Source organism: Emydura macquarii, unplaced genomic scaffold, assembly GCF_026122565.2.
Source record: "Emydura macquarii macquarii isolate MOO-44397 ecotype Brisbane River unplaced genomic scaffold, CSIRO-AGI_Emac_v2 contig_2846, whole genome shotgun sequence".
Lineage (NCBI taxonomy): Eukaryota > Metazoa > Chordata > Testudines > Chelidae > Emydura > Emydura macquarii.
The window spans coordinates 343,166-357,622 of NW_027132983.1; the positions used below are offsets into that span (position 1 = coordinate 343,166).

Sequence of the window (14,457 nt, forward strand, 5' to 3'; positions counted from 1 at the left end):
ATAGAGGGGTATAATCACTTCCCTCGATCTGCTCGCAATGTTCCTACTAATGCAGCCCAATATTCCGTTAGTCTCCTTGGCGATAAGGGCACACTATTGAATCATATCCAGCTTCTTGTCCACTGTAACCCCCAGGTCTTTTTCTGCAGAATTGCTGCCTAGCCAGTCGATCCCCAGTCTGTAGGAGAGCATGGGATTCTTCCATCCTAAGTGCAGGATTCTGCACTTGTCCTTGTTGAACCTCATCAAATTTCTTGTGGCCCAGTCGTCCAATTTGTCTAGGTCACTCTGTATCCTAGCCTTACCCTTTAGTGTATCTACCATCCCCCCCAGCTTAATGTCATCTGCAAACTTGCTGAGGGTGCAATCCACTTCATCTTCCAGATCATTAATGAGGATGTTGAACAAACCTGTCCCCAGACCGACCCCTGGGGCGCTCCGCTTGTTACTGGCTGCCAAGAAGACATCAAACTATTGATCAGTATGTGTTGCGCCCAATGATCTATCCAGTTTTCTACCCACCTTATAGTCCATTCATCCAACCCATACGTCTTTAATTTGCTGACAAATATATTGTGGAAGTCCGTATCAAAAGCTTTGCTAAAGTCAAGATATATCATGTCCACCACTTTCCCCACATCCACAGAGACAGTCATCTTATCATAGAAGGCAGATTGGTCAGGCATGACTTGCCTTTGGTGAATCCATGTTGACTATTCCTGATCACCTTCCTCTCTTCCAAGTGTCTCAAAATGGATTCCTTGAGGACCTGCTCCATGATATTTCCAGGGACTGAGATGAGGCTGACCGGTCTGTAGTTCCCTGGATCCTCCTCCTTCCCTTTTTTGAAGATGGGTGTTGTATTTGTCTTTTTCCAATCATCTGAGACTCCCCTGATCGCCATGAGTTTTCAAAGATAATGGCCAATGGCTCTGCAATCACATCAGTCAACTCCCTCAGCACCCTTGGATGTGTTGCATCCGGCGTCATGGACTTGTGCATGTCCAGCTTTTCTAAAAAGCCTTGAACCTGTTCTTTCACCACTGGGGGCTGCTTATCTCCTCCCCTTACGGAGCTGCCCAGTGCAGTAGTCTGGGAGCTGACCTTGTCTGTGAAGATAGAGGCAAAGAAAGCATTGAGTACTTCAGCTTTTTTTCACATCATCTGTCACCAGGTTGCTTCCCTCATTCAGTAAGCGGCCCACACTTTCTCTGACCACCTTCTTGTTACTAACGTACCTGTAGAAACACTTCTTGTTACCCTTCACATCCCTTGCTAGCTGCAACTCCTTTGGCCTTCCTGATTTCACCCCTGCATGCTCGAACAGTATTTTTAAACTCCTTCCTAGTCATCTGTTCAAACTTCCACTTCTTGTAAGCTTCCTTTTTGTGTTTAAGCTCAATGAAGATTTCTTTGTTAAGCCAAGCTGGTCGCCTGCCATATTAGCTATTCTTTCTGCACATCGGGATGGTTTGTTCCTGCACTCTTAATAAAGTTCCTTTAAAATACAGCCAGCTCTCTTGGACTCCTTTCCCCCTCATGTTAGTCTCCCAGGCGATCCTGCCCATCAGTTCCCTGAAGGAGTCAAAGTCTGCTTTTCTGAAGTCCAGGGTCTGTAGTCTGCTGTTCTCCTTTCTTCATTTCGTCTGGATCCTGAACAAGACCATGGTCACTGCTTCCCAGGTTGCTGTCCACTTCGACTTTCCTTACCAATTCTTCCCTGTTTGTGAGAAGCAGGTCAAGAGGATCATGGCCCCTAGTTGGTTCCTCCAGCACTTGTACCAGGAGGTTGTCTGCAACACTCTCCAAAAACTTCCTGGATTGTCTACGTACTGCTGTATTGCTCTCCCAGCAGATATCAGGGTGATTGAAGTCCCCCATGAAAAGCAAGTACTCTGATCTGAAAACTTCCGTTAGTTGTCTGAAGGAAGCCTCATCGACCTCATCCTTCTGGTCTATCCTGTCCATCACAACATCATCCTTATTAATCTTGCCTCTAAACTTAACCCAGAGATTCTCAACAATGTTTCCTCCTGGAGCTCTGATCAGTCATATTGCTCTCTTACATACAGTGCAACTCCTCCACCTTTTTTCCCCTGCCAATCCTTCCTGAACAGTTTATACCCATCCAGCTGTTGGATAGTGCTCCAGTCATGTGAGTTATCCCACCAAGTCTCGGTTATTCCAATTACAGTATAGCTCCTTGACTGTGCCAGGACTTCCAATTCCTCTTGTTTGTTTCCCAGGCTTCTTGTGTTCATGTAGAGGCACCTAAGATAAGTAGCCAATTGCCCTACTTTCTCAGTATGAACCAGGAGGCCTCTCTTGTTGCACCCTCCTCCTTGTGCTTCCTCCTGGTGTCCATCTTCCCCACTTAGGTCCCCATCCCCCTGCGAACCTAGTTTAAACCTCTCCTCACTAGGTTAGCAAGCCTGTCTGCGAAGATGCTCTTCCCTCTCTTCGTTAGGTGGTACTGTCTCTTCCTAGCAATCCTTAGACCATGGGATGTTTTTCCAGGAAGAAGAATCCAAAGCCCTCTGAATCCAAAGCTCTCTCTCCAACACCACCTGCACAACCACACATTTATTTCTGCAATTCGATGGTCCCTACCTTGGCCTTTTCCTTCAACAAGGAGGATGAACGAGAACACCCCTTGCCCTTCAAACTCCTTTATCTTTCCCAGAGTCACGTAGTCTGAAGTGATCCACTCAAGGTCATTCTTGGCAGTGTCATTGGTGTCTACATGGAGAAGTAGGAAGGGGTAGTGGTTCGAGGGCTGGATGAGTCATTGAGGCCTTGTCTGTAACTGGGGAGTCTAGTCATAATGGGATGTGTAACCCACCCTCTCCTGTTACAGGATGCCTGTGCAGTATGTCCTTGGTGAGTGGGATTTCCGGGAACTGACGCTCAAGATGAGACCCCCAGTCTTCATTCCTCGGCCCGAGACAGAGGTAAGACCTTGGAAAAGAGGGGTTTAAGCTGCTCTTCCATGCACTGCATTGCTACAGATGAGCCCTGTACTACATGAGTCTATAGGTGATGAGCAGGCCAGAACGACCACCTCACACTTCCTTAGGGGTTGGGGGAGGGAGCAGAAAGGAGATATTTGAGACAGTTGTAGGCGAACTTTGCTTCCTGTCCCATGAAGGTTGGGGAGAGGGCTGTGTATCTCCCAGCCCTGTGCTAGGGCAGGCTTTGTTAGCTAGTCTATTTCACCTCTGCCAGTTACAAGGACACCCCAGGTGGAAGGAGCTGGTGTGGTTTCCTTTTTTTGGGGGGGGGCTATAGTAATGACTTTCTCCGTAGTCAAAGGACATTGTTGATAGAGCCCAATGGCTTGGTACTTTAATACCAGAATAAGAAGCTTGCAGCTATTCAGAGCTTATGTGAACACAATCAACCTGTGGTTGAAGGTAGCAATCCCTCTTTAAATCTCAGGATATTGGTGATGGGATACTTGGAGCCTATTTGTGTCTTTGCTGGTTCAGATCAGCTTGGGTTGGTTGGGGATGGAAGCTGTTACCTTCTGATAGCTGTTGGATAGCCTCTGCAGGCCAGGGCACTGAAAAACCAGGACTCAGATTACCAACTCATTCCTTAGGCCACCAAACAGGTCATTTCTGGCCTGGGCTGGATTTGAACCAGTGTCCTAGACATGGTGGGTTCCATATCTCATTACCAAAGATAAGATTATGTCACAGAGGTCATGGAAGTTACGGATTCTGTGACTTCCAGAGACCTCCGTGACATTTTCTGCTTCAGCCCTGGGGCAGCGGGGCCAGAGCTGCCAGCCACCGGCTCCAGAGCTCCCAGCCGCTGTGGAGAGCAGAGGGCCCTGCAGCTCCCAACTGCCAGCCCCAGAGCTCCATACTGCTGTGCGGGGGGAATGCAGATCTCCCTCCTGCCACAGGTGGTAGCGGGACCTGCAGACCTGGAACTCCAAGCTGCTGGAGGGAAACTCTGAGCATCCTGCTGCCATGAGTGACGGGGACCCACTGACCCAGAGCTCCCAGCCGCGGCCCCGTAGGTCTGAGCCACTGCAGGGAGTGGGGCCCTGGAGCTGTCAGCTGCAGCAGGTGCTGGACCCCTGCCCCCACCCCTGTAGGGCTCAGGCTCTCATTCCTCCAGTCAGCCCCATTTTGTCACAATTATTTTTAGTAAAAATCAGAAATAGGTTGTGGGCTTCCATGAACTTTTGTTTATTGCCTGTTACCCATTCCTGACTTTTACTGAAAATAACTGACAAAATCTTAACCTTACTCATTACCAATCCCTTGAGTCATTTGTGTGTTCCTTGCCTGCCCAGACTGGTGACAAAGTGAGGGAACTGGATGGCTAAGAGGATTGGCCATGTATGGTCCAAAAGTCAAAACATCTGCTGACGAGGCTTCCTTCAGTGCTGTGCTCTAATTCTCTCCATGCAGCACCAATCCTGCCAATTCTTAAACAAAGGTCTACTGTATACGGGGCAGGCTGTGATTGCTAATACAAGAGAGCATTACTAGTTGAGCCTGTATGCTTGCATGCTTTGGTAAATGAGTCTCCACTGGCCCAAATTGCAGTGCAGCATTCTGGAATGTGCTGCATTTGAGCGTGTTTAATGCAGGCAGGAACCCCGTGTGAGTAGCTTAACTGAAATCCTGTCTGCAAGGGGAAGTTTTAACAGTTACACCACTATAACCCACTGTGTGGACACTCGTATTCCAGTATAAGAGTGGCTTTTTTTCATATAACTTAAATCCCTTCACAAGTGGCATAAGTTAAACTTAAAGGAGGTCATTGCAAACTGGAACAAGAGTGCCCACATAGAAGCTGATACCAGTATAATTACAGTGGTTTAAAGTCACATCTTAGGGTATACTAAAAAATCTTTCTCATGTGACAAGGCCTTAGACATCCAAGCCACAGTGCCATTTTAACCAACAAAATTCAGTCACATTCCTTCTTTCCACCCTCGAATGGATCCCAGATGAAATCTCCTCAGGGTCACCCCCTCCTGCATGTGGGCTCAGAACCCTTTGTTGGCATACTAGAGATTTGAAAGGCTTTAAATTTCCCCTTTGTTGTGGTTCCTGGGAATGTTTCTTATGTCAGCAAATTCTTTTATAGGGAGACATGGTATGTCTTGCCACCCACTAATTTAGATCTAATTTGCCAAGCCTAACGGGAAGGAGGAAGCAATCAAGCAGGCACTGATTGTGAGAACGCAATGGCTGGAAGGCAGGTGGTCTGTGCTGCTGCTGAGTTTGGGGGGACTGGAAATAGAAGAGAAAGTAGCTATGGATCCCATGAGGGATGGTGATAGGGAAGAGTAGTGGGAGAGTGCTGATGAGTAGGAGTTAGAGGGGAAACTACACTGGCAGAGCAGCAGCAGCATCATATGCCCCAGGCTGCTGCTGCTTCTCTTTTAACTCTTGCTGTTTCTTGGCTTTCTGGTGTCTCATCATTTCTGTAATGTCATACACTGGTTGGGAGTAGCATGGAGAGAGATAGTGAGGTATGCTTAGCTTCACTCTTGCCGCTGTTTATGTCTCTGTATTGCTATGGTCTGATTCTGCTCATCCCACATTAAGCAATGGGAGCATGATGAAGCTTCTATATTTTGAGCCAGCCACGTCTGGTATCTGACGCAGAGAGATTCAGTTGAATATCTGTGTGTCCTTTCTGCCTGGCCTTAAGCCCATCCTACACTGTCACCATTCCCTGCAGTGCCCTCTAGTTTAATGTCAAGCTGACAAAAACATTGGGAACTCAGTTCTTGTTTGTTGTCTTGAGAAGGTGTGTGGGCAAGACCATTTATGTCACAATTACAACAAACACATGGCCCTGTTGACATTGTGTGGGAGAGCTCATGGGCCAGCTTTTGGTGGCGGGGGGAAGGGGAGGGATACTTGGATAGGAAGTGGGTGGGGACAGATCCAGATATTGAGCAGCATCCAACTGGATGATGCTTTGTGCATGTGTTCTTTCCACGTACCACATAATTTGTGTAATCTGTTGCACAAGATGAGTGGGTGTCCAGCTCCTTTCCCTCTGCTGCTTCAGACATTGAACTGTGTGTGTTGTGTTGCAGGGGTGCATGTTACATTGTATATATTGCCAATGTAGCTTTTCATGAATTCCATTTTATTTTTAAAGTGCAACAGAAAAATGTACCGTCAATTTTTTTTTTTTTTTTTGAGGAAATAAGGAATCAGTACATTTGAGCTGTCTTTCTGCTTGTGATTTGTCTGAAAGCACCTTGTAGTGCTCTCATGGCCATTAGGAGTTAGAAATCATTCACCATATAAGTCTGTGAATAATTCTTGGTCTGTAGATCGTCTGCAGGCAGCTCACTGCCGGTAATTGTTAACCCATATTTGAACTGGTTCATTTTGATTGACTGGCATGTTTCAGCTTCCTGCGTGTAACTGTTGCTATTGAGACAGTAATGCAGATATATTTACAAGTACAAAACATGCTTCCTGTTGATATTTGGTGGAACTTTGCTGCTTCCACGAATGTTCCTGCCTGTAAACGTGGGCAAAGCTAGGGGAAGGGGCTGGTTTTTTTATTACATATTTCTACAGCATGTACTATAATTGGATCTAAATTCTTGATTTCGGTCCCAATGTGCTGCATTAATACAAAAAAGAATAAGGAAGCAGACACATAAGCGATGTGAAATCTGCAGAATCATACTTGATTGTATGAGCAAATATATAAATGGAAAAATAAACTCCTTTTTCTGATTTTTCTTTTTCATCTGTGTGAAATTCACCACTTTCTAGTCTATTGAAGTTCTTATGCTGCACCCTTCTCCATGGTGTGTAAGCTCCATCCACTGTCAACCCACAATTTTTTGCATTCGTTTCCATTCGTATGGTTTCACACCCTTTCTTGTATTTTATGTTAGCATTTAGGTTTCTTTGAAACCCATCACAGTGGAGCTGAAATTCTATGTGAAACCAGAGTTCTTTTAAGCTCTAACTATTGACACTGGGTCCATGAATGCTTGTTCAGTTCAGATAATTGCAAGATTTCTGTAAGAAACTGATACTAAACTCTTGTCTCAGAAAATTCTTGCCTCTGCAAGAACTGCATAAGATTTCGGAGTATCAAAGTGAAAGGCTCAAAACACCAAACATCTTTTGCAAGAAAGGTGGCTGCCTTTATTTCTATATTTACACCCCAGATTACTCTACCAGCAATTTACATGTGAGGTTGGCTCTTCTCTACTTTTGATTTGTTGTTGTTCTATATCTTATTTTTGGATTGAAGTAGTGCCTAGTAATCTCAGTCATGGACCAGGACCCCATTGTTCTAGGTACTGTGGAAACACAAAATAAAAAGGCAGGTCCTACCCCCATAGAGCTTAGTCTAAATAGAGTATAATTCCACAATAGATCATTGGCCTTTTGGGGAAAGACCTTCCACAAGTTCCTAGCTTAAATTGTGTGCTTTTCTTCTGCACAATGTACAGGTTTTCTAGCACCTTGTTGAATAGAGAAAAGCAAAATTAGGTGAACGACAGTTCAAGTCAGAGGCAAACCAGATATTATTTTACATGGGTAACTACAGGCCTGATTATTAAGCCTGACCATAATTTCACATATAGGAGTTTTTAATTTGGTCCTATATTTAAAGTTGTTATTTTGGTAACACATGTTTCACCCCTAGAGGGCACTCCAGGCTCAGATTCACTCTCCTCTCCCTAGGTTCTTTTGACTTCCAGGAATTATTTTTCTGTAGCTGATGATTAATAGGGTTTCCGGTATCTGTTTTCCTCCCTGACAGATGATGCTGTATTTTTAGGCAAATGAAGGCTTGCTTTTAGAAGTAATCATTATCTCCTTCCAAATTCCGCTCCCCTGGAGATGGCTTTCCTGTCAGAGAGGGACAGTTGGGTCCCTCCAGAGCCCTCTGAAGCTCTTTCCTGTGGACTTATTGAAAGGAGAGCCACAGGAAGGGACAACTCCCAGTTATCTTTAGGAGGCTTTTCTCCCTAAACCGTAGATGGTTATCCAGCACTCTGACCTTCCCCATAGGCCTGTTCAGGGTCCACCACCCCACCTGAGCCTTCGGAGATTCATCATGGCAATTTGAGACACCTCAACAGCTAGGGTTGCGAAGTGTCCTGTGATCGACTGGAAAGTTTGGTCAAAAAGGGGACCTGACAATGTCTATCCAGTACTACTGACTGGACACCAAAAATCCAGCTAACTAAGTAACCGTCCGCAATTGGCTTCTGTTCTGCCACCTGGAGGGCGGGAAGAGTAGCTGCTGCTGGAGCTGGAGCAGCGAGAGACGGGACAAGGGGGAAGGAAGAGGAGTAGGGGCAGAGCCTGGGGGGAAGAGGCAGAGCAGGGGGCAGGACCTCAGTCATTGGTTTTCACAAATTAGCCACCCTATCCACAGCCCTTTGTCTCAGCACCATCTTCAAGCCATAGGAGGCTTTTTAATCCTTGACAAGTTTTGTCTTATATTAGTTGTAGGGGCTAGATCATGAAAATAGATCACTTACCTGTAAAGAGGAAAGGATGGAGTAGGGACTAAGTGGCACATGCAGCATGAGAGGTGTGTGTGTGTGTGTGTTTGTGTGTATCTGAAAAATCGTAAACCCCATCTTCTGAGTTGCATGTTTCCAATACTGTATGTTTACTGGTTAGCATTGCTGTGCTACTGTGAACTGGTTAGCATATTGGCTAACATTGCTATGGGGCAGTGTTAAGACTTTTTTGGGGGGATGTGCATTCTTAGTTCTGTATTTCTTAGATTTCTAACTCCTTTTGTTTCGGCAAGACCAAGGATATTGTGTTTTCTTTAGCTTTGATGTTCTTGAATGGAAGTATGCACTAAAACTACTGCTATTTACTTGCCATCTTCATATCAGCTAAGGCTACGTCAACACTTGGAGGTAGGGGTGTGATTCCTAGATTGTGGAGATATACTCTCACTAGTTCAAGAGAGTAGTGTAGCCTCAGTAGCAGCGGTGAGCAGTGTCATGAACTAACCAAGAATGTACCCACAGGTTCCAGGCGGGCTTGTACTCAGAGTGGCTAGCCTGTGTCACTGCTCGCCACTGCCCATGTTACCACAGCTACAGCTTTCAAGCTAGCGTAAGTATATTTATGCAAGCTAGGAATCACACCTTTATCTCCAAGCGTAGACGTAGCCTGAGTGACATTTTGTTTGTGTTAGAATATGTTATATAATCAAAGGTTTGCTCTAAGAGGGCTTTTCTGGATTATAACTGAACTTTTAGTTAACTTTAATTATGAACCTTTTAATTTCTTCAGAGCCATACAAAAGGGAGAAGAAGACAGATCTGGACTAATTAATTTGTGTATTCAAATAGACAGATTGCAAGGGAGGGGATTTATCTACTGTTTTATGTGTAAGCCAGTATCAATGCTGAGTAGAGATTTCTGATGCAAAACCTCTGCTTTTATTCCTCACACTGACTGTTAATGCCAGAAATGGTGTCACTTTTCCACAAGTGCAGAAAGCCATGTTAGTCTAGTGGTTAGAGTAATGGATTGGGAGCCAGGAGACTTGAATTTTCTTCCTAGTTTTGCCCGTGAGCTACTGTGTGACCCAAGGCAAATCACTTCCCATCTCTGTGCCTCTGACTTTACTATGTGTGAGGTAGAGACGGCAATGCTTGCCCACCTTTGGAAAGAACTTTGGGTTCCTTTGATAAAAGAAGTTGTGCTAGGACATCTGGGGAGTGCCAAAGGAGACTCATAAATGTCAATTTTTAATTAAATCCCCAACCTTTCTTTCCAAATGCAATTCACTCCCTCTATGATGAGCAGAGAGAAGGAGGCATCTTTCCTTTAGGAGCGCACATGGTTGAAATGGATTGACCTAATGCATGCTCTGGGTATCGCCTTTGTACAATACTAGTTATTCCCTGTATCTCTCAGCCCTCATGCAACACATGGGCTCTTAGTTTCCTGCCTTCAAAGCCTCTGCTCCTGTGGAATCCTATTCTGTTTGAGATTGGGCTTGTGCTAGCCACATGTTACTCAGGTCATCAGCAGAGAGGCAGTGTGGTCTAGCAGTTAAAGTACAGGGCAGGAAGTAAGGGCTAGAGAGTGGGGAGAAACTACTGCAGAAAAGAAATGGGGGGAATCACTTGAATAAAGCTTGCAGGTTAATGTGGACAGAATCCATGACCCATTTCCTCTGTCCCACACCAACATTAGCCTAAATGGGGTTTTAGGAACACAGGAATTGCCAGACAGGAGCGGACCAGTGGTTCATGTAGTCCAGGATCCTGTCTTCAATAATGGCCAGTATCGGCAGCATCAGCAGAAGCAAGCGTTTTGTGAATGATCAGGGGCAGCTATGAGGGAGTGAAGATTTATGCTGGAAGCATCTATGCAGCTGCCTCATAATCTCTCTGATTCCCTCCTCCTGATCTGTTTGGGATAAAAGGCCCCCCTCTGGCCTTGTACTGGGCTCTGCCCCGAAAGCACTAGGCATGGCTGCCTCAGCTCCCCCTTGGTATGGAGCTGGCCAGAATCTGTGAGAGAGATTCAGGGATATGTGAAGTGTGTCCCTTCCCTTCCCTCCGCCACCCCCGCTGCCAGCCGGAGGAGCCTGGCAGGGGAACTGGGATTGCTGTGAGCTGTGCTTCCATTTGAACACTGAGCTGGCCTGGAGGCCTATTGTTTAAAAAGGAGGGGGGAATTTTGCCTGGCTTCCAAGGTCATTGCCATAGGCTCATATTTCCTGCTTGGCCTCTCTGTGCCCTGTTGCAGATTGATTGGGAGCCAGTGGACAAACAGACGGAGGTAGCAATCAGGTGAACATCAGATTAGGCTCTTCAGAAAGTCCTGGATTCTGGGAAATGAGGTTTCTGGAAAAAAACCACATGTAAAAACATTCCCAGGAAGCGAGTGAGTGGTGTGGGGGGGGGAAGGGGTGGCGGGTATACACCCAGACTTCCGCACCCCTCACTGTCTCCCCCTGCTTCCCAGCTCTTCAGTGCCTCATAGGCAGCGCACCACCAGGGCTGTCGACCCTCGTCTTCCCTGCAGCCTCGGGACACTCGAGGCAGGAACAGCGTACCAAGGGGTGTCTCCAGAATTGCTGAGACGCACCAGTCAGAGCCTGAAGGAAGTGGTTGGGGTGCTAAAAAGATTAACATGCTATCTTCCTGCCCCTGTAGCTGTTAATTTTGTATTTTGTGTTATGTGAAAGAAAACTGTGGGGTTACTCTCCAGAGTTTATGACCGTACTGATTATTATTACTGTTTATTATTTGTCCTATCCTAGCCCTGGTCTACACTTACCTGGAGATTCAGCGGCAGTCAACGGGGGTTATGCAAACTATGCAGAGTAGTTTGCGTAACTCACGTCGCCTGCTCTGCTTCCCTTCTCTGCGCTGTCTACAATGTGCTGTGCTGACGGGAACAGTGTTCCTGTCGACGCATTGCTACGCTACTTGTGAGGGTGGTCACCAGCGTCGGCTTCCTGATCGATTGAGTGGGTCTACACTGACTGCTCAATCGATCCAGAAAGATTGATTTGGTGGCGGCGAATTTGCTGCCATCAGTATAGACATGGCCCTAGCATCTAGTAGTGCAGTCATAGACCAGTACCCCTTTGTGCTAGGTGCTGTACAAACACAGAACAAAAAGGCAGTCCCTGTCCCAATGAGATTCCAACCTATAATACTTTGTCATCCCACTGCTGGGCCAACACACAGCTCTGGTCCTGTACCGCAACTCTGGCCTATGGCCCACTCTGTGGTACCTACTTTGTACTCCAGTACGCACAGTACTGAACCGCAGCGGTGCTGAGTCTAAGGACAGAGGCTGCCAGCGGTGCCAAACTGTGCAGGGGTTCTGTGATACGGCCATACAGCCACTGGAGGACGATTGTAAATCGGGAGGCTCTTTCCTCTTGTACCCATAAAAGTTTGCGTTAGTCCCCCATCAACATATGTTAAGATGAATAGCTATCTATACCTATATATCTATGCAAATGGGAAGTAGGATGACATCAGCAAAGCAGTGCTCATCCAAAGTTCACACTGTGTTCCATCTTGAGTGGCAGAGAAGTGGATAGGGCAGTGGTTCTTAACCTTTCCAAACTACTGTACCCCTGAAGCCTGAGTCCAACCCCCACGGGGCTGAGGCATGTAACTTAGTTTCATGGCGCCCCTGTGGCTCCAGGCAATTGCCTTTCTTGCCACCCCCAATACCAGCTCTGCACTTGCGACCCCTCTAAACCCCCAGGTTGAGAAACACTGGGATAGGGTGAAGAGGTTAATTACACAGGGGCTTTTCAGTGTTTAACGAGTTTCTTGAGGAAGATGTTTTTCAAAGGCTTTTTTCTTATGATGAGCCTGGACTCTGAATAATTTGTGATGAATAACTTATTCCATAAAATTCACCTTTTTTTTTTAACTTTCACAAATTTCCTGTGAATGGCTTACAAAATTCTGTTAATTTGACAAATAATTTTCATGAACAATCATGGCCCTTTAAACGTTCATGAATCATTAATTGTGATCTTCCGTATGTGAAAAGCATTGGTTCATTTTGATTGGCAACACACATCACCCGCTGTGGTTTCTGTTCCCAGGGTGGATGACCATTAACTCTTTGGGCTTGTCTCACTCTCTGGGTGCTACAATGGCACAGCTACAGCAGTAGTATCAGTGTAGGTTCGTCCTAAGGCAATGGAAGGGTTTTTCCATCAGTATAAGTAATCCACCTCCCTGAATAGCAAAAACTAGGTTGACAAGTATGCTGCCTGTATGCTGGAGGTTAGGTCAGTGGAGCTACAACACTCGGGTGTGAATTCTTCCTGCCCCTGAATGATGTAACTAGGTTGATCTAAATTTTAATTGTAGTTCAGGCCTAGGAATCAAGTTTCCAAGGTGAACGCTAATACTCCTGAATCTTGAATTTGCTGTTTCCATGAATGTTTTTGCTGGTGGAAAGTAAGTAGAGGAAGGATGATTTGATGAATGGGATGGGGGAACTGGGACAATGGAGACCTGGGTTCAGCCTTAGATTTCCTATGCCTCAGTTGCTATCTGTAACATGGGGGTAGAACTTCTTACAGGATTGTGGTGGGACTAAACCCATTAAAGGCTGCAAGGTGGTCAGATATCATGGGAGATAAACACTCTATAGAAGAGAATGGAAAGGGGTATGAACATGGCCAGTTAACATTCAGCATTTTGATTCTAGCTAATAGTAACAAACATGGTAGGTTTTATTTTTTTTTGGTAGGTATTTGCTCAGCTCTAGTCATGATACTCAAGTATATTTCCACTTCCCCATCTTTGCACTGCAAGCTGCCTGGCCATATGCTGCCTGCCGGATGGAGCTGCACAGCAGGAGAGCTTGTGGTTTGGGTTCTGGCGAGCAGTGCCCTCACTTTCTCTGTGTGTAGCTGAAGTTCCAAGAAACACAGTGAACGAGAGACCCAGCCACGTGGAGGAGGAGCTAATACTGAGAACCTGAGAGAACGTGTTGGAGGGGTGGAGCCAGAGCTCATGGAGAATTGGGGGTGTTTGCAAAAGTCCACATTTTATTTCACAATTAGCTCAGAAGGTGGAAAAAATAAACCACAGCACAAATTTAGGTGAATTTGGGCAGTGAAGTCATACAAGTCACTGTGAAAAAGAGGGTGAAGGCTTGCTGGGCTGCTTTGTTAAGGCAGGCAAAAGTTTGAGAATCTTGGAATGATGGAAATCAAGTAACAGTAGATAAATTTTTTTTTCCTGCTTCGCAAAGGAGATGGTTTGGAAAACTCTCCCCTCCTTCATAGTTCCAGGGATTCCCTGCTCCATTCCCATTCCAGTCTTTTCTTAAACTCCCTCCTTGTGTCAGAGATAAAGGGGGGCAGGAAATCGCTCCCTCCAGAGGCTGCCAATAGCACCCCATTTGTTTGCCAAAGCAGATCACTGGAGCAATGTACTCACTGAGCCCAGGGCCTCTGCAGTTCTCCCAGTCTGGTTCAATGTGGGAGCCAAACTCCAATCCCCCACATAGCAACACTTTGCCCTCTCCCTAATTCCCCAGCCCAACAGCCTATAGATATAGATGAATACACAGTATATGATGGTAGATGTTGTGTACGGATCACAGTGGATGTGGATATCTAGGGCCTTATATGGCCACTCTCACCACAGACTTTGCGAGCCTCCCAAAAGTTAGTGGATTTATCCACATGTTGCCCTTGTGAAATGGGAAATTATCATAGTCCCCAGTGTAAGGCAGGAGACTGAGGTACAGAAAGAGACTGTGACTTGGTTATTCTGTGTCAGAGCTAGGAATTAATCCCTGGTCTCCTAAGTCTTGGCTGAGTGCCTGCTGCAGCACCCATCCATCTTTCACAGACTAACAAAAGGCATTAGAGCAAAACTGCTGGACAATAGACAGCCTGAAGGTGGGCCATGCCCCTGCTTGCTGGTGGGGAGAGTGCAATGGATGGGCGCTCCTTATGTGG

At 46.1% G+C, this 14,457-nt stretch overlaps 1 protein-coding gene across 4 annotated transcripts in view; it reads left to right on the forward strand.

Moving 5' to 3' along the window:
- HEMK1 (HemK methyltransferase family member 1) overlaps nucleotides 1-14,457 on the forward strand; it is a 103,436-nt gene that overhangs the window by 10,419 nt on the left and 78,560 nt on the right. For all 4 annotated transcript variants that reach the window (XR_010923669.1, XR_010923670.1, XM_067568054.1 and 1 more), the window contains exon 4: nucleotides 2,858-2,951. Coding sequence is in view for 2 of the 4 variants with exons in the window: in XM_067568054.1 (XP_067424155.1) it covers nucleotides 2,858-2,951 (94 nt within the window). In the remaining 2 variants the exon portion in view is untranslated. The remainder of the gene's footprint in view (nucleotides 1-2,857; nucleotides 2,952-14,457) is intronic.